This window comes from Vanessa cardui, chromosome 15, assembly GCF_905220365.1.
Source record: "Vanessa cardui chromosome 15, ilVanCard2.1, whole genome shotgun sequence".
Lineage (NCBI taxonomy): Eukaryota > Metazoa > Arthropoda > Insecta > Lepidoptera > Nymphalidae > Vanessa > Vanessa cardui.
The window spans coordinates 4,915,377-4,935,376 of record NC_061137.1 but is presented as its reverse complement, the minus strand read 5'-3'; the positions used below and the strand labels follow the sequence as shown (position 1 = coordinate 4,935,376).

Below are 20,000 nucleotides of genomic sequence, written 5' to 3'. Positions count from 1 at the left end.
TTATCATCAAATTATGAGCAAGAAAATAACAGTTTTAATTACTTTTCTAATGAATAATGATACTATTTAATAAACGATTGTCGAAACAAACGCCGTCCATTTACGATGGGACATTTATTTCTTGAGTGCTCTTTGGGCTCCCATTCTTAGCTAAATCTACTTGCCTCACCCAAATGGATACATTGTTAGCCCTGATAGGTCAAGAGCAATATACATTATAGAAAAAAAAATTAAAATAGACATTGCAAGGTCTATGTTATAATGCTATGATACTAGAGAAAAACAGTCGAAATTGCTCAATGGTCAGAAGGCGTGCATCATAACCGATGATTGCAGGATATGTTATATACTTAATTCGTGTTTATAATTTATCTCTTGCTCAATGGTGAAATAAAACATCATGAGGAAATCTATATGTGTCTTTTTTCAACGAAATTCTGCCGTATGCGAAACTGCCAACCCGGAGAGTAACATGGTGGAATAAGCTTTAAAACCTTCTCATGAAAGGGATAGAATACATACAGTCTGTAAATATTCCCTTGGTGCTCACCAAGCTCTCGGGAAAACTTCTCTACAACCAACATTTTTAACCTGAAAATAATTTTCATATAATTTATGTACATAATTTTAGCCCTCTTGTTTAATTCTACTTCAGTTAAATATTTTCTATTACAATGATTATGAATACTGAGAAATATTCATAGAATTTAATGACTATAATAAAATAGTATAGCTTAAGTACAAACTAAATCTAGATTATCTACAACAAAAGATATTTTAACTATCGAAGTAAGACAGATGCAAATTTAACACCGCATAGAATGCCTACCTAACCTACATTACAAAGGCTGGCGCTGAATTATGCTGGAACTCTGCATAACCATTATAAAATCTGTTATGCAAATTTAGAACGTATTGCACTTATTTACAACGCATTTAATTGTGTGACAGTTCCAAAATTGACACATTATAGCCTACCCGCCACCTCTAAGTCACGATCTCGTTACATTTTGCAATTTAAGGGTTAAAGAGAGAGGCACTATTGGCACCAATTGTTTTAATTATACATTGTGCACCGTTCAAAATTCAAATATCAATTTTAATGAATGTCGTGTTGAATTTATATAACTTTATTAACGTATAATAAAATTACTTTACTAGCTTATGTGGCAGCAGATCTATGAATTTCTAGGTTCATTTCCCGGCTCAGACCATTAACGTTATTGACTTTTTCTGTCTATGTTGGTAATGTTTTATACGTATTCCTGTCCTGAGTCTGAACTTTATCTGGTCGTTTCGCATTACCATCTAATCAGATTATAAGATTAAAGGGAATATAAAATGTATCTGTATTTGCGCATTGACTTATACGCACCCTATAATATGTAAATCTCGTATAAATCGTAAAAATGAAGTTAATAAATAGCGATGTCTCAAATTAAACATACTTTGTATTTATCGATGAAATATACTATAAACGTAAGACTGTGGGTCTATAGATCCCTATTTCACTTATAACAATGGCCCTCATCTCTTGTCCGGTTTCTGGCAGATGTGAGTATGAGTCTATATGTCCTGTTTAAATTGAAGATGAGTAAGCATGTGACAATAAAATACTTTGTCATATCTTTTGTCCACCATATCGTGTTACGGTGACGCTGACGCATGATGTCCCATCATCCCATGTCAGTTTGCATCACCCGTATTCGCGGCTTCAGACATTACCAGCTTCTCCATACAGTAATTATTAAATACTAACCAAACCATAAGGTACTTTATAAAAATTATAAAATTTACAAATATGTACCACGTTATAAACGTCACTTCAGAAATTAGTGTTGATAATTGGACTTAATTAGTTCTAAATTGAATTGTGATTAATGTTAAAATATTGTTTTCTTTTTGTAGTTGGCAGACGAGCTGCCGGCTCAGCTTTCTGAGCTGGAACTCAGGCCACGGACCATGGCCCCTTCCTACACCCTGCGCAAATTGACGCCAAAGGACAAAGAACCAGTAATAGACTTCTTGAGGAGGTACTATATTTTATTCGATAAGATTTTTTTTTAATATTTGCATGTTTTTGGTTCATTAAATAAAAAAAAATATTTTCTTCAATCTTTTCTAAATCTTCACCCTAAAAATTATTTCATCATATAGTAAAAAAAGAACAAATTTCCGCTGGAAATTGGCGGTTTAAGGCAAAAGCGAAGAAAATTGGGGGCGGATATTGACTTGTTACAGGGTGTACAAAATTTACTTAGTCGAGTATCAATATTTGTAGTGCTTAACTCAACTTAAATCAATTTCTTTTTTAATTTTCATATACGATTATGATAACAAAATAAAACAAAAACATTATTATGCAGATACTTAATAATTTATTGATTACTACAACAATAACAATCCCTCGCAGATTTTTCTTCCGCGACGAGCCTTTGAACCTGACAATAAACCTGCTTGAAACCCCTGAGTCTCGCTGCATCGAACTAGAGGACTATGCATCTTCCACTCTTAGTGATGGCGCGTCAGTAGCTGCAATCGATGAAAATGGAGATTTCGTCGGCATGGTCATCAATGGAATTGTTAAAAGAGAAGTAAGTATATATCTTATCTTAATTTTTATGAACGTCAAACAGAATATATATTGATCACAACCGAAATTTCTTAAGGAATTACTCAACATATCATAAATAAAATATAATATACATTTCGCATTCACATAAGTTCACGGTAATGTTGGTATTTGAATTATTTTTTATTTTCATAAAATAATATTAAATATAATAATTGTTTACAAACAATAAAACAAGCGAATTTTATCAATTATATAATTAATAAGAGAAATGATTTTGAATAGAAATAGTTATAATTTAATTTCATGTCCATACTGACCAAAGCAAGTCTTCACACAATTTATAAATCTTAAAAATCTTGAATGAGGTAGGTTGTCAAGCCAATTATTGTTAAACGATGTAGATCAAAAATATACTCTAGATAGGGAAAAATGCTATATCATTTTCATCGGCTAAGTACTAACTAATCTTAGGAAGTATTTTGATTTCCACCTGAAAAAAAAATGGTTTAATACTGTATGAGAACTCTAACACATTTTTAGATCTTTAACCCAAATTTTATCGCCTTGTTCGATTTTTTATAAGGAATATAAACTAGCAATAAAATGGAAAGCGTCTCGAACACCATCATTAATTATTCTTATTCAATTCTATGAAAAGAAATGGCACGTGACTATGATAATACGTGAGACGAACTATTAAAAGTGAAACAAGATATCGTTACTCATTCACAGACAGAGAGGCGTCGACTACGTCATTTAAAAATTAAGCAAACGTTTGAATCACGTGTTACTTTAATTGATGTTGTTTTATTAATTTTAATGATATTAGTTCACATTAAAATACTTTTGATAACAGTTTTTGCCTTTTAACATACATTTAGAATTACTGTAATGGCAAATGGGTGTCTTAATTTTTAAGGCAATCTTCTAAGGTGTTTTTGAAAATATTTATAGTTTTTTTTTTTTTGTAGATTTGATATTGAACTTCGGTAATAATTTCAACATCAATTAACATTTGCGCGAGTTGTCACTCAATACAAAAGGGTTTTGATTGTGATAACCCATCAAAAAGTATCTGCCAAGTCATCTGTAGGATTCTCAGGATCTAATTTGAATTTCCAACTAAAATTCAAGCTGTAAATCATTCAATCATCTTCGAATAAATTAGATGATCGGGTTTGGCTGATGTTGATTGATTATTTTTTGTAGTGTTGACAGACCGGAGCAACTGTTATTTTCATACCTTATAAACTAAAACAAAATGTAAGGTTCATTGTAAGATAATAAAACTCGAAACTTCCGCGCAGGTGTTGATTGAATGTCGCCGGACGCAATGTGATTTTTAATTATCGAGATATGTCAGCATTCGTTCGATTGTTTTAGATACCTATAATCTAATATGCAGTTATGAGATAATCGCCCTGGATCGATAATATTGCCGGTACTGGTTATTCAGAGAATGTTATCTTAATAACCTTGAGGGGTTACGTTTTATCCAATCTGCATATTGAAGATAATTTGTTCTTTGTTCGAATAGCCGAGATGGTCCAGTTGATCGAACAACTATAACCTAACTAATAATCGTGATTACAATTATGAACAATCACCGTTGACTTTTTATGCATCTAATTTATGTTCATTATATCTCTCAAGCAAAAAAAAAGGAAACCTGAAGCAAAAGGTCTTATCTGCAACCAATATGCATTAGAGCTGTGTGGTACAGAATATAGAGCAGTAAGTTTTTCCTTAAAAAAGTAAATCTTTGCCCAACTATGGGATTGGTATTTACGGACTCGATACTTCAATTACAAACGTTATTCAATTAACTTTGTAAATCGCTTAATTATCAGTTGTTATTCGTTACATGCCTACAATATAATACGATTCCTTGAAACTAAACCAGATATCTCCATAATAACAATTTTATTGAACCTCCTTATTTGTGTAAAATAATTTGTAAGGCAAAGTGCGAATGACAGAAAACCAATTAGATCCTCTTTTACTATTAGAAAAAACAATACCCTTTTTGCTAAGCAATCTCGCAGTTTCAACTGAAATATTTGATTAAAATATTGCTTATTGAACGTACTTACTAAATATTAGTTAGTATAAACACTTGTTTTTTTTTATATTTTGGTAATCTTATATTTTTTCTTTTGGCTTATAGACATTATATTGACCGCTAGAAGTAGAAAGATTTTTGAATTAAGAATTTTCGCTGGCCGGTAACAAAGGTGTTTTGACAAAGGTATTTTTATTCTCCTAAACTAGATCAATAACCTACAAATAATTATGGAATCAATACAGAGAAACAGTATTCGCGATCGAAATAGGGTTACTGTTATGTCTAAACAAAGGCAACTCCATAAAACAAATCAAATCAATATCCTAAATGATAAAGCTATACTCAACTTTACACGAATTAAAAACTACCATTGGTTCCGAAAATTAAAAAAAACAGACCGTATAACAACCGGAGCGAGAAGCTAAGCGGATTTTTTTATTCTCAATTTGCCTTTGTTTTCAAATATTCAATATAACAAAGAAGTAGCCAGTAGGCGATTGGCGATTACCAAAAAGTATTTACGTATCCATGAACTCACAATTGTATGATAACCGTATGTACTACATACCTTCCTTTGCTGACATCGCTACATTATAGCGTTTTTGATTCATCGTTAATAGAACTTATGGTGGCTTTTTTTTAAAGAATTATATGTATCTCGGCAAATATCTTGTCCATACCTTTTTGTGTCTATTCCATTATGAGTGATTGTTAATTAGAGTTATTTTTGGTCAACGTATCGTTTCGATTTGCCACCAGGGTTTTGGTAACATGATGAGAGGTTATAATTTGATTAAAAGCAACTAACCCTATGTAAACATATTTTGTTGATTAAAATATTATAGATTGTTTGCAATTCAGACGAGGTAATAAAACCCAGTATTTGTAGTAAGTGATCGTTAATTATTTAAATTTAAAGGATCTAATCCAATATTCCACGATTCGTATTGCAATAATGTTGATTAATAAAGAAATAGATTTTATTATTGCATAATTACTAGCTACCTGATCGAATGAGCTTCACTCGACTCTTAAATATTGAAAAATACAAATCTTTTTTCTAAAAAAATAAATTGCGAGGAATCCAATTTTCTAAAAACGTTGGTATATTTTAATCTATGCCTAACGAAGACATATGTCACATCCAGCATTAAATTACAATGAATTCAGAATTTATTTATCAGTCAATTTTTTGGCGCTATTTGATTATAAAGAAACTAAATTCATATACCTAATCGAAATAAATGCGAATATCTATTACGGATATTTAATACTCAATAAATAATTAAATGCCACAAGGAATTGGTCACGATCGCTTTGTAATTCACTTATGTAACAGAATGAGTTGTAATTTAAACTGGTATAGACAACTTGTAACCATGCCACATTAAACACATTTTTATAATTTGTCAAAATATACCACAGGAATTTGTTTGATTTGCTTCTAAGGAATGTGCGTAAATAAAAAATAAGATTATTTTGTTTACCCTCCAAAATTATCGCGTGTGTTCTAAATTCAAAACTCTGTAACTGAATTATAAATCAATTCCGCCTAATCGTATGGGATGAAATTTTGATTCTGGCAATAATACAATCTCCTTGTTAATTTTATTTTACACAAGCAGATTAAATAACATTTTTGTAATTGGTTATTTTACTATCTGTATTTTGTGATTTGTCTGTTGTCTATCGTAATAGAGATAGGGAGCAAAAGGTAAATATATTTATATTAAAAAAAAAAAAAAAAAACAAAAATACATGGTACGATTTTCTATTATACCAACTATAATTATATACAATTTTTATTTATTTGTAATATTTTTTTTAAAGTTTTTCCACTCAATTATGCGTATAACTGACCTCGTTTGCATGATTTGTTACCGTACTGCACGCGTTTACACGATAATTACAAAAAAATATATATAATTTGCAATTTGTTTAACATACTTCATAAGTACCTCAACCCTTAACCCGAAAGAGAATATGAGTAATACCATTAAAAATAGTTATTGTTATTTTTATGGCTTCAATTTAATTCAAAGCATCTTATACTTTAACAAAGATATTTTAACAAAAATCCAAATAAAGACGTGTGTGAGCGACTGTAAGTGTCCAATATATAAAAAATAAAGTAAAGTAACAGCCCGTAAATTTCCCACCGCTGAGATAAGACCTCCTCTCCCATTAAGGAGAGGGTTTTGGAAAATACTTACCTAATATATATGAAAAGTGTAATATGATATATTATTAATTATATAATTGGATTTATTCTAAAATGTTGTATTATTTTAGGAAGTCGACTACACGGATAAGTCGGAAGGCTGTCCAAACCCGAAGTTTCGACGGATCTTAAAACTTCTCGGTCATCTGGATCGCGAAGCAAGGATTTGGGACAAGCTGCCTCAGTCCTGCCACACGGTTCTCGAGATCAGAATAGCATCCACCCACTCCGACTGGAGAGGAAGGGGTCTCATGAGGGTCTTGTGTGAGGAGACAGAGTAAGTAATTTTTTATCGATACATTATGTAATTGTTCGTACAAAAACTCGCGTGTATAATTTTATAATCACTACATATTACAAAACAAAGTCCTCTACCATATACTTGTGTGCGTCTGTCTGTTTGAACACGATAATCTCAAAAACTATCTAATTCCAAAACAGTTTTCAACAATGGAAAGAATTATTCATGAGGAAGGTATATTTGTATAATTCCTTAAACATCAACAACAATTATTGTCATTACAATTATATTTAAATATCGAATAACTCTCGAAAATAATCCTGTCAACTGAGAGCTTAATTGACATGTACATAATGTATTACGATAAAATCCAACATCCTACATAGAAAACTATACCTAAGTACATATTTAATTGTATGTAAATAACAAAAAAATCTTATGGTTAAGATATTTAATGCTAAATCAGACAACAGCTTAATAAAACAATTATGTTATTGTTATGTCTCCAATAAATATATATCTAATACATTACTCAGCATTTTTAACGCAACATAATATGATCATAAAGCGCATAGTTGCAATTTATACATAGCAAACATTTATGTTTTATTCCGGTATTGATTTTACTTTTAAATAAGCAGTCGCGTGCCAAACATACTGAGGTTTCAGTTGCCAAGATACGGCACAATGTATTGTGAATAGGATAACAAAATAAAAGATATTTACACACCTATGGTAAACATAAATACTAATAAAAGACAATACATAATGTATTTTCATTATTTTATACAAACTCTACTCATATATAGATAACAAACTATAAATATTGTATCGTTTTAAAATTTGCAATGATATGTGTTTCGCATGTCAAGCAAGCTGATCTGATTATGAAGTTAAAAGGTGGACAGTAGAGCTCTTCAATGAAAGCAAGTTCTCAAAGTTTGAATCTGATTTTTTTTTCATAAGCCTTTATTTACACATATTGGCAAAGGCATGTTTTATAGTTTTTATATAAATCAATCAGATACAGATAATATAAAAAAAACGTCAAATTAGTATATCAGAAAGTAGACAACTATCTACTTGTCACATGTAATTAATTATAAATATATTATTTCTGGAAGCTTGATTTAAGAAATTTAAATAATAGCACGAATATCAATAGTATCTTAATAAATTCAGGACTACCTGAAAAATAATATTGAGAATGTTTTTGTTTCATCATCATCCTGAGTTTGCCAGAGGCAAACATGCCTGGACATAGGCATCTCCTAGGGCATGCCACTGTGGTCTTTCTTCGGCTACTCGCATCCATATTTGTTTCAGACCTTTTGATTAATGAATTTGTATACCCAAATCTCTGAAAAAGAATATATTAATAATTATGTTTAAATTTTAATAGACTCTCAAGACAAACTTGCTCTTAATATTTTGATACATTTGTCCGACAATATTCTAAATATATCATCAGGAAATAATTTTAAATTACTTAACATCTTAACGTATATAATGTTACTAAAAAAGTTTGATTGACGGCGATCTAACGACCTTGGTAGAAAAAAATTGAGTCATTCTAGAACTTCTTAACAATGAATTTGCATTTTATAGTCAGGTATAGTTAATTGACAATTTAAAAGTGCGACTATTGTTTTTTATGTTATTAAGTGTTATACAGTTGAAATGTTTAGGTATTTCAATCATGTTATATCATTAAAAGTAATTGACGAATCTTTCATTATTATCGTCTTAAAAAAGAATGTGTATTTATATCCTCATTCTTTTTTTAAGTATTTTTTTTATTTGGGAGGGACATTCACGTTTAATCTCGTTTGAATTTGAAGAAAATATATCAGATCGGAATATGTTCCAATCTCTCTCCTTAATGGAAGAGGAGGCCTTATCTCAGCAGTGGGAAATTTACAGGCTGTTACTTTACTTTACTTTATATCAGATCCGTCATATTTTTACTTTTTTGCGCAAAGATATATAATAAATACATTAAGTATAGATTTATTGATTAAATTATGTCCTTAAAATAAAAACAGTATAAGTACCTAAACTACAATAATAATGTTTATATGTTTATTTCAACTCAGATAGGGTTCAAAATATATTCATATCTTCGTGATCTATGTAAGAACTTTCTATTTTACATTGACAAAAAATCTACAACTTCTAGGAATTTTTTCTTTGTTTTGAAACAGAAATACAGGTGTTTTTTTACCTCGAAATTATTAGACTCTAGTATTTTTCTATTTGTAACAACAGACCGAACGCTCCAAAAATAAGAATGTCAAATAAATAATAACGAGTACAATATTTTTATATCAAACTGCAAAAAGGCAAGCTTGATACTACAATGATAAAACGAAAATTATGATATCAAAATAAGTTTTAAATATATCGTATATAATTATTATTCACAACAAAATTGTATACCTACTTTTAATTTGAAGATTGTAACACCAATGATAATCCAAGAATCATTTTTTCGGATTTATTTGTTGACGACCGCCGTGGTCGAGTGTTGTGTACACTGGTTTTCATGGGTACCCCACTCCGAGGTCCCGAGTTCGATTCCCGGCCGAGTCGATGTATATTATCATTAGTTTTCTATGTTGTCGTGGGTTTGGGTCTGCACTTTAGCTACTTACATTGGGATCAGAGTAATGTATGTGATGTTGTCTCATATTTATTATTTATTATTCTTCTCTAGTATACGATATAAACATCTTAATCCAAACCAAAAGATATATAAACAGATATTTTTACTAAAATTAAAGTCGCTAATGTCGTTTTATCATAGGATACATTTCTTCAAAAGCGTTATATTGTCAGTCAAAGTATTAACTAAAATGGGCTAAAATGCTTTAATTTTTATCTAAAACTGAAAGTTCAAACGCGAGAGAGCGTTACTGAATATTGCATACTGCACAGCCACCAGCTTAGTGGAATATTTTTTTCAAGCCCTATATTAATTAGAAGAACATAATCCTACTATCGAAACAATTGTGCTTATTACAAATATCTTTATCACTATTTAATCGGAAGTTTTTAATTAAGTGTTTTTATCTATATTAATATTTTTAATTCGATAGCAACTCTGTCTGTTACGGCTTTCACGACTGAACCACAAATCCGAATTTGATGAAATTTTTGTTTAAATAACACGCAGGCAAAGTTTCAGCCAAAACTAGTTAGTAAAAAAAATCATCGATTACACACAAGTAAACGAATAGATCGAATATACATATCGCGTCAAGAAATAACTCGATAAGGTACACATGTATAATTAGCATAAAACTATAATATCTCATGTCACGTGTAAGAAATAAAATCTTATTCTTACCATAAACAGATCGAGCTTTTTATCATCAACAAATATAAATAAAGGAAGTTATATTATTTCAAACATAATCTGGTTTGCCTCAGTTTTTCAATAATACTATAATTTACACAAGCATGCCGCTTCTATTGATCGGATACGCGGTAGTGACACTAGGCATTATCGTTTATGGCTGAAGGCTGAGTGGAAATAAAAAAAAAACTTTATGTTAAGACTTAATACAACAACTATTCATATGCCAATAATAATCGTTGTAGGGACTGAACTCGTGATTATTTTCAATGTAATCAATAAAGGAGAGATAAAGTTAAGTTTATCACATAATGTAATCCTCGAAATTTGACCTTCTAACTTATTCCTTAACGTTTAAAAACATATATGAAATTTTCTACGTTGTTATTATTGTATTATCCTTCATTTAAGCCAATAAGCTTTATATGCTTGTTAGTATCCAATAGTAAAATTTCGTTTCGATTCGAAAACGGCTGATTCTTAGGAACCACAAAAATTAATAGTGGTCTTTTCGGAAGGAATGGGCCTTGTCAATTGTTTCTCTCTTCTTTGACTCATTTGAGCAGTACGTAGTACGTTCGTTTGTTATTGTAGATGATATCGTAAATCAAATTAAAATACACTTACAACTAGCATAGTTGGCTGTTATAAACACTTTAAATCGTCGCTTTAATAGTCTGTTATTTCAATTAAACATAATTCTACCACCGGTATAGAACGTCGATTATACTGATAAGAACCGGCAAGAAGCTCAGCACTTTTTCAGGTGCATCATGGTTGCACAGCTATTTAAATCCGAAATAATTTTCATTATGGAATACCATATTATGGGATACCATTTAAAATAATATCTTTTTTGTTAAATAGGAATATAAATGAAAACATCGTGAGGAAACCTGCATGTGACAAATTTCATAGAAATTCTGCCACATGTGTATTCCACCATTGGACCAGCGTGGTGGAATATGTTCCAATCCTTCTCCTCTAAGGTAGAGGAGGCCTTTAGCCCAGCAGTGGGAATTTACAGGCTGTTAAATAGGCATTGCAAAAGAAGTATTCGTAAAAGCCAGTAATAACTGCAGGGCAAAATCTGATTATCTTTATTAAGAGAAAATTTACAAAATCAAGGTGACCTACATGTCGTCGAATATCATTTGACAAATGCAGATTTCCTTACGATTTTTTATTGCTAAACACGATTAATTTTAATAAATATTATTTTAATTGCAAGTATTATTAATTAAAAATAAAAGTATTATTTATGCACAATTTACATATCCTGCTGTTGATTTTTACAACTACTGATTGGATACTTTTTATCATCTGCATAATCTTGTATCGAATAACATATGTCAATATTATCTGCTAATTATTTTTCGATACAATTAATTATGTTCGAATTCATTTTGTCTCAAAATTTAAAATCACTGCATATACATAACTGTCAAAATATTTATAATAATTCCTCTTATTTTTAAAACGTTACATACTTACGTGATATCGAACTTTAAATATATATATATATATATATATATATATATTTATATATATATATATATCATCGTAACTTTGTAAATACCATTAGATTATATATCTCGATACAATTTCGATAATTCATAATATTTCGGTTAGGTTAGGTTAGTTTTTATTGAAATTTACTTTGATAGATGCGTATCTATCCAAAAATATGCGTTAAATTGTAATCAGTATGTTACGGTTCACAATCTTTCGACAGTTAACATTTCGCGCGATAGATTATAATCTAACGGTATTTACAATTTTATTTAAATTTTCTATTGTACAAATCCACCATGAATATTAGCAAGCAATACCTCATAAAATTCCTATTCCGATTTCCAGTTCGAAAAATAAAAAAATCTTTCTCTAGTGGAGGCAGAATGATAAGAATATACCTTAAAGTTACACTTATTTAAGACTATCACATTACTCTTTCTTTCATCTTAAATTTATTTATTGTTTAATTATTAAGAAAACTTGTATTTATTTTAATGAAACTGAAATGTTTATTGTTTTATATTAAAACCAGTTTATTGACCTTTTTAACTGAAACATAATAAAATTAAAATATATCGCCATGGAATATTTTTGCAATACATTATCAGGTAAGTCAAGTCACACTAATTAATATTGTAGCAAGTACCGAGTAACGAAAACAAAGATTATTGTCCTCTGAATGAAGCTACATCATCTCCCGCTAAATACGTTGTTAATAAAGTGGCGTGAAACAATAAAATTGTATTATTACGCTGTTCATTCCTCACATGTAATTTAACAGGCAAGTCTTAACAAGCTGTCACAGAGCAGACATGACAGTAGACCCACTTTATACAATTACTACGTCAAGCTTTGTTGTTATTATCATTTAAATATATTGCCTGGAGACAAAATAATACCGTGTATATAGTATCTACGTTTTTAGTTAAATTGATTTAGTTTTCGATGTAAAACTTTTTGAAAGATTGACGAAATAGTTTCCATTGGCATAATTATCAAAATAGGTACTAGCCATTCAAATCGTCTGTGTACATAAAAAGAAAAAACAAACTGATCAAGTAGGTATATTCTCAAAGTCACATCGATTCATCAGTGTTGATGGGTAATTATATGTTATTATCATTAACAGAAAATATATTTAATATAAAATCTTATTAAAATAAATTTCGCTAATTCCAGATCCAAAATATTAACTCTGTCTTCCTAAGAACTATAATCTTAAATTTGTTTCAATATTATCGTATGAGACACAGTACCGTAAATAGCCTTTTCTGCGCCCTGTGCGAGCTTCTATAACTGCGCCCTATTTAAGCAGACCCTTTACCTATTTTACTGTCTCACGCACTAAAACTTACTACTGCAAATGCGGTGCCCATTAATGAACACTAAACACAAATACGTAACATAAAAAACAATAGTCCTGCCCAGTCTGTCTATTCTTGAGCCCCTGAGAGTCTACGCCCTGTGCCTGGGCAGCGGTTGCACCGCCCTATTTACGCCACTGATCAGACACCAAGTTGATCTGAACTTCAAAGAATTAGCTTTATCAATATAGTTTATCTCAAAAATACGGACTCTTATCTTTTATACACTTTCATAGCCTCAAGCTTTTTATATCTACGTATTTCATATTGTAAATAAACAAATACGTTTAATATGCAACCAAAAAAGAGTCCCTTTACTGTTTAAGAAACAATATTTGGGGTTTGGTTTAGCACACTGCTCCAGTACCACTTGGTGAAAAAAGGACAATTTAATTCATAAAATGCACAAGGAGGAAGGAATTACAATATATATAATAAAACTACTACTCTATGAAATGTCACTTCATATCTTGCTCACTCAAAAGTAAAGCATATACCAATCATGTTAAATTAAACTCCATTTTATCAACTTACCAAGGATTATATATTTAAGTGAGTTAAATGTTGCAAGTTCGTTTCGTCAATATATTAAACATATTCCTTCGCCACTGAGCATGAGATGAATTATAAAATATATTTATCACGGTCGCTTAGCCTGATTTGAATTCTTAGGTAATCTTCATATAAAATAAAGGGTCATATCTACTAGACTAAATGGAGATTAATTAAACACTTAAGACGTGATCATTTATAAAAACGTTTATAAAATAATGTAACATATATTCTTTACAGAATGGGCTTAACAGCTTCTTATTTAACTTTTAATTTGATTATGTAGTTTCGTAGACATATAAAAGTAATTGAAATGTGATCTGGTCTAGTCCGCGGGGTATATCTGGATGCAAGTCCTTGGGAGAGGCCTATGTTCAGCAGTGGACGTCTTACGGCTGATATGATGATGATAATGATCCATTGAAAGTATTAACTAGTGATACTTACAGAAAAGTCATTTGACATGATATTAATTTTAAAGACAAAATGAAAATCATGATATAAGAATAAAATCTTAACAAAGTGCGTGAAGTGCGTCAATGCATTTCGTAGCAGTGGTACCGTTATTTGTTCATGCGTCTATTGTGCATATTGTTATTCAACGTTCGAATTCTAAACAATCGTTCCTTTCTAATCTATGATTAAAATTCTAGACTATTAGTCCGAACTAGTCGTATTTAGGTCAACTATACCTGTAGTTAACATGATATTACTCCTTTAAATTAAATCGTATACATTGGTACTTATTATATAGTCATGATTAGTTCATAACAAAGAGAAATTTTGTTGTTAAAATAACAAACAAAAGTAATGTGGGTTTGTATTAAAAATAAATTAACTTGTCAAAGAGCATTGTTAGTTCAACTGCTACACATAGAGCATATAAGACCATACAGGCAGTCGGCAGGCAAAAGTTGTTAAACCGATCAGCTGGATTTCATAAAACCCGGGTCCAACCAATAAAACGAATTTCGGAGTTTAGAAGTATACATATAATATCTCAGAAAACATGTAAAGCCTTTGTTCCTGCGTCTATTCTCACTTATTTCGTTCGAGCTAATGGACCACAGTATGCTAATGGGTTACCAACGGCCTATTATAATGGAAGTATAAGATTTTTTTAACCATTACCACATCACCTCGGGAAATAAAATTTATCGTATCTTTCAATTACATTGGCTCACTCAGCCTACAAACCGGAACACAACACTATTTCACCGGACAGATTATTGCTGTTTGGCGGTATATCTGATGAGTAGGTGGAACAACCCACCACTTGCACAAAGCTCTACCATCTAATAACGTAATCTTCCTTAGGGAAAAGGTTCTTCAAATTCAACTGACAGTTTGACACTCTCCAATTTCATTAACAGTAGGATAAGATTCATTACCTCCTTTTTTATTTTAGAAACACGACTGGTACCACACCTATTATTATATGCTAATCGCAGTAGTCCAGAAATGGCAAGTGTCAGTAACAACTGCATAAAGCTATAAGTCAATCGGTTCGTAATACATAAAGGAACTCATAAAAGACAGAAAAAATACCTATGCCTTTATATATTTTAATCTATAGTGATCAGGTATAATAGATTGTTTCAAAGTCTATATTTCATTGACATTATCAATCATAGAGTTTTAAAGTGTTCAAAGTACTTATAATATAACTCATAATTAAGAATTTATGATTTCTATAATCCTTTTTCAAAACAAACATATTACATAACACATATACAAATAAAATGTTGTTATTATGACATATGTACTAATCTATCCATTCCATTCGAGTATTTAATTGAATACAATTTAATCAATAGATTATATCAAATTATTTGCATAGAATATTCGTGCATATGCAAATTGCGTAATTATAATCTAATACGTTACATTTTAATTATTATTCTAAAAGACTGCACAATTATGCATATTAAAATTTATAGCTATCTTAAAATAACTCATATATTTTGTAAGATAAATAAGAAACGTGTTCTCTCCTACTGCAACAGGAAATGAAAGACATACATTCACACTAGTTTTTAAATAAAACTAGTGTGAATGTATGTCCATATGAACGTATCGAAAGAATGCTTATTGGATGGTATATTCTGTGAAAAGTCACTGTTCATATATGAAATTGTTACTTTGTTTTACGTTCATAGATGGCGTTACTAGTTCTTTAAATCGCGCTATAATTGTTTAAGATTATTATTTTAAGAATAGCATTCGATTTAAATAATGATTTTTCTGGAAGTGTTCGTTTAATTCGTCGTCACAATTCGTTTCTTATTCATTACTCATACAAACGTATGTAATATGTATCTAAATTCTAAACTGTAGATTCTAAAATACTAACATTTATATTACTTTACATATGTATAATAAAGTATATACCTACATATCATGTTAATGTAAATTATATTTTATCAATTTATGGTATAAGTCAAAGTCAATTGAATGATGCCGTTTTCTTTTTATTTGCGAAAGTTTGATAATTGATAAATTTCAATATTAAATAATCATTGACTCCCTTACAGATTGTTTGGAGCCTGTTTTAAAAAAATATTTAACTAAAAAGCGAATTAATATATATATTTTTTTATTATTTATTTATTTATATTTTATCAAGTAACAACGACTCATTTTGTTAGTAAGAATAAAAACTTATTTCCTAGGTAAGTTTTTTAAGTATTTTTCTATGCCACTTGAAATGGCACAGCAATGGTTGGCATATACACAATCCAGTCTATTAAAGATCATACCTAAGATGTTGTTGGTGCTACCCCGTAGTCTTAGTACTAAAGAGCCACGTCTTTTACGAATAGTAGCAAAGAAACAGTTGACTTGCACCGTTGCGAACATACCCGACGCACTACAGAAACAAGCAGCCCCAGAATATAAAGAAGAATTTGGAATATTAGGCATATTTAGAATGAAAAACAAATTAACCAGAAAATAATACACATCCTAAGTTTATTATCTCCGGAAAAGTCATTGACACAACCCCCCATGGGATACGAGGCTCCCTCGAGATGATGTGCACTCCACCCTAACCAACAGTAACCAATCCTTTATTGAGGAACGTCACGGAATCGCCTATGCATACTTTCGCGACGCCCTTAAGACTTGTGACCCTTAAACAATACCTAACAATAACGAAAGATATACGATAAACATCATATAATAACACACTTAAATTTTCTGTGAATTATAATAATCACTAATTAAATAAGTAAAATTAAATCAATTGAATTTAATTTTCATCCATATGATTGACATTTCCGTTATTTAATAACGAATTGTAGTGTTAATTAGGTTACCTCGAACTAAAACAATATATATGTGTGTATATAAATACGTTTAAAGTAATTTAGAATCTATGTTAACGTGAGTTACTTTAAATGTTTACAATCAATGTATTTTATTAAACAAACATGGCCGCAGTTTATAGTAAATAATTGTAAACGCTACTCCGATGCTGATTGGTGGATTCACATGTGGCAAAATTTCATTAAAATTAGACACATGCAGATTACCTCGCGATGTTTTCCTTCGCCTTCCAGCTCGAGATGAATTATAAACACAAATTAAGCACATGAAAACTCAGTGCTGCTTGTCTGGGTTTGAACCCGGAATCATCGGTTAAGTTTTACGCGTTCTAGCCACTGGGCCATCCATAGAAACGAAGCGTTTCATCTTGAATACATTACCTAATATGATCGATATGCAACATTGATCAATATAATTAATCATTCAAGTTAAAAAAAACACGCATTGAAATATTGTACACTAAATCTGGTTCCAATTTCACAAGCGTGATTTGTAAAAGATTTAAAAAAAACTTACGCTATGATTTATATTGCCCTTTATTTATTATCGTACTTACATTAAGTAATAATACTTCTTCGTTAACCGTAGCTTAAAGTTATATTTATAGATTCTAGAATAAAATGGCGTAGGTCAAACCATTTAAAGATAGTTAAGTGTAGTCTTTTTGGGCAATAAATAAAAATCGTTTTTAATCGTTCTCTGTGTCTGGTATTGTTCAGTTTAAATTGTTCAGTTTTGGCACAGGTAAAAAAGAACACCTTAAATGTCAGTTATCAATATTACTTATATTTTTTGTTGTACGAGCGCTGCTTCTACACATGGGATCATATTATGTACTGGTAGCCGCCCACGGTGTCCCTCGCGATTTAGGGGTCGGTTGCACTATGTTAAGCAAAAAGAAGTATCCGAAGCCTTTCTTGGAGTCCAAGTTTGCCTAGCAAATTTCATTAAATTCGGTTCAGCGGTTTTGTAGTTATTTTGTAGAGATGGCCCAGTAGTTAGAACGCGTGCATCTTAACCGATGATTGCGGGTTCAAACCCAGGCAAGCACCGCTGATTCATGTGCTTAATTTGTCTTTATAATTCACCTTGTGCTCAGCGGTGAAGGAAAATATGCATGCATGTGACAAATTTCGTAGAAATTCTGCCACATGTGTATTCCACCAACCCGCATTGGAACAGCGTGATGGAATATGTTCCAAACCTTCTCCTCCAAGGGAGAGGAGGCCTTTAGCCCAGCAGTGGGAATTTACAGGCTGTTGTTGTATGTAGTAGATAAACAAATATTGAGACAAATAGAGCATAACTGTAATAATAAATCGGTCTTTGTTTTATGACTAGAAGGTTACAATGTTTCGTGAATAAATTGTTTAAATGCTGTTACATGATTTGTATCTCCGGTCTTTTAATTGCGTGCTCTGAAATACGATTTAATTTCAATAAGACACCCCATTTAGCCAACTTGGTTAATACAGTTAAATCGTTTTCAAACGCAATTAGCTACACGAGAACCGTTCATTGTCTAACATTACATAAACGATATCGGAATTTGAATAAATAAATGTTTTAGGGTTATGTTATGGATATCATTTTGTTTTTTTTTTCAATATTCAGTTTTTATATAGAAGAGTTTAGGTCGGATCGGGACGGAATATGTGACATTAGGAAGCCCCGCTAATCAATTCGTTATAATACTAGGAAGCCGCCTCGTCTACGCACGGGTGCAATGCTGATACTAAATATATTACACGATATCATTATATAAATTCCACAACGTTTTTGTTCTAAGACAATACAAAACCCTATATCCGTACATCTGAACTCTGTAATATACCAAAAATATCAATTTAAAGATTTATGCATAAACAGGGGCTGACAGACCGTGAGAAGCGACTTTGTTTTAAACTATGTAGTGATGAATAGCTGACACTTCTTGCTAGCCATGCTAATGCGACTACTGTTAGATTCAATGTATGTATATTATGTATATTTGAACTTTCGATTCCGGAATATGTAACAAGCTACGCTAATTAATATTATTTAGTACTGTGTATAATTAAGACAAGTGATAGCAAATGACTAATTATTATTTGATTAATATGTTTATTATCACGCAAGCACTGATTGCTTGCAAAACCCGCTGTTATAAGACAACAATATGTTGAAAACTAGAACACTTTCATTATTCTAAGTTATTGGCTTAGTATAATTTCCCATTTTAAGCTCGCCTCAGTATTCTTGCACCGAGTTAACGTTAACTGTTCTTTACAGACGGATAGCAAAGGAATTGGGAGCAAGCGCCTTACGGATGGACACCACCTCTGCTTTCTCAGCCGCTGCAGCGGAACGCCTCAAGTACAAGAAGGTGTACGGCTTGTTCTACTCCGAGCTGCCCTACGCCCCGCACCCGGAGCCGCCACATCTTGAAGGCAGAGTGTATCTCAAAGAGATTTAAAGTAACACCTTTATAAAAAATCTTAAGATAAACAATTACCTGTAATCTTAGTATACATAATCTGAATTCTTGCAATTTAATTTGTTAAAATGACGCATAAAAGTAAAAAAAAATGGGGAATCTCTCCGTGTCTGTTTTGTTATTGATTAATAAATACGACATATAACAATACGTACTCATCAAACAATATAAATAAATAAAAAATACAATAAATAATCCCTACGTAGCTATATAACCTGTAAATTGTTCTCACTCTTCTTCATTATGAAAATATTAATGTATATCACTTATTGTTAGTAAGACTTTAATAATTTTCTGTACATGTCC

The 20,000-nt window shown here is 30.9% G+C and overlaps 1 protein-coding gene across 2 annotated transcripts in view; it reads left to right on the top strand.

Moving 5' to 3' along the window:
* LOC124535590 (arylalkylamine N-acetyltransferase 1) overlaps positions 1 to 19,776 on the top strand; it is a 94,802-nt gene extending 75,026 nt beyond the window's left edge. For both annotated transcript variants that reach the window (XM_047111850.1, XM_047111849.1), the window contains exons 2-5: positions 1,909 to 2,033; positions 2,414 to 2,594; positions 6,933 to 7,138; positions 19,490 to 19,776. In XM_047111850.1, coding sequence (XP_046967806.1) covers positions 1,963 to 2,033; positions 2,414 to 2,594; positions 6,933 to 7,138; positions 19,490 to 19,673 — 642 coding nt within the window. In that variant the 5' untranslated portion in view covers positions 1,909 to 1,962 and the 3' untranslated portion in view covers positions 19,674 to 19,776. The remainder of the gene's footprint in view (positions 1 to 1,908; positions 2,034 to 2,413; positions 2,595 to 6,932; positions 7,139 to 19,489) is intronic.
* The last annotated feature ends 224 nt before the right edge of the window (positions 19,777 to 20,000 follow it).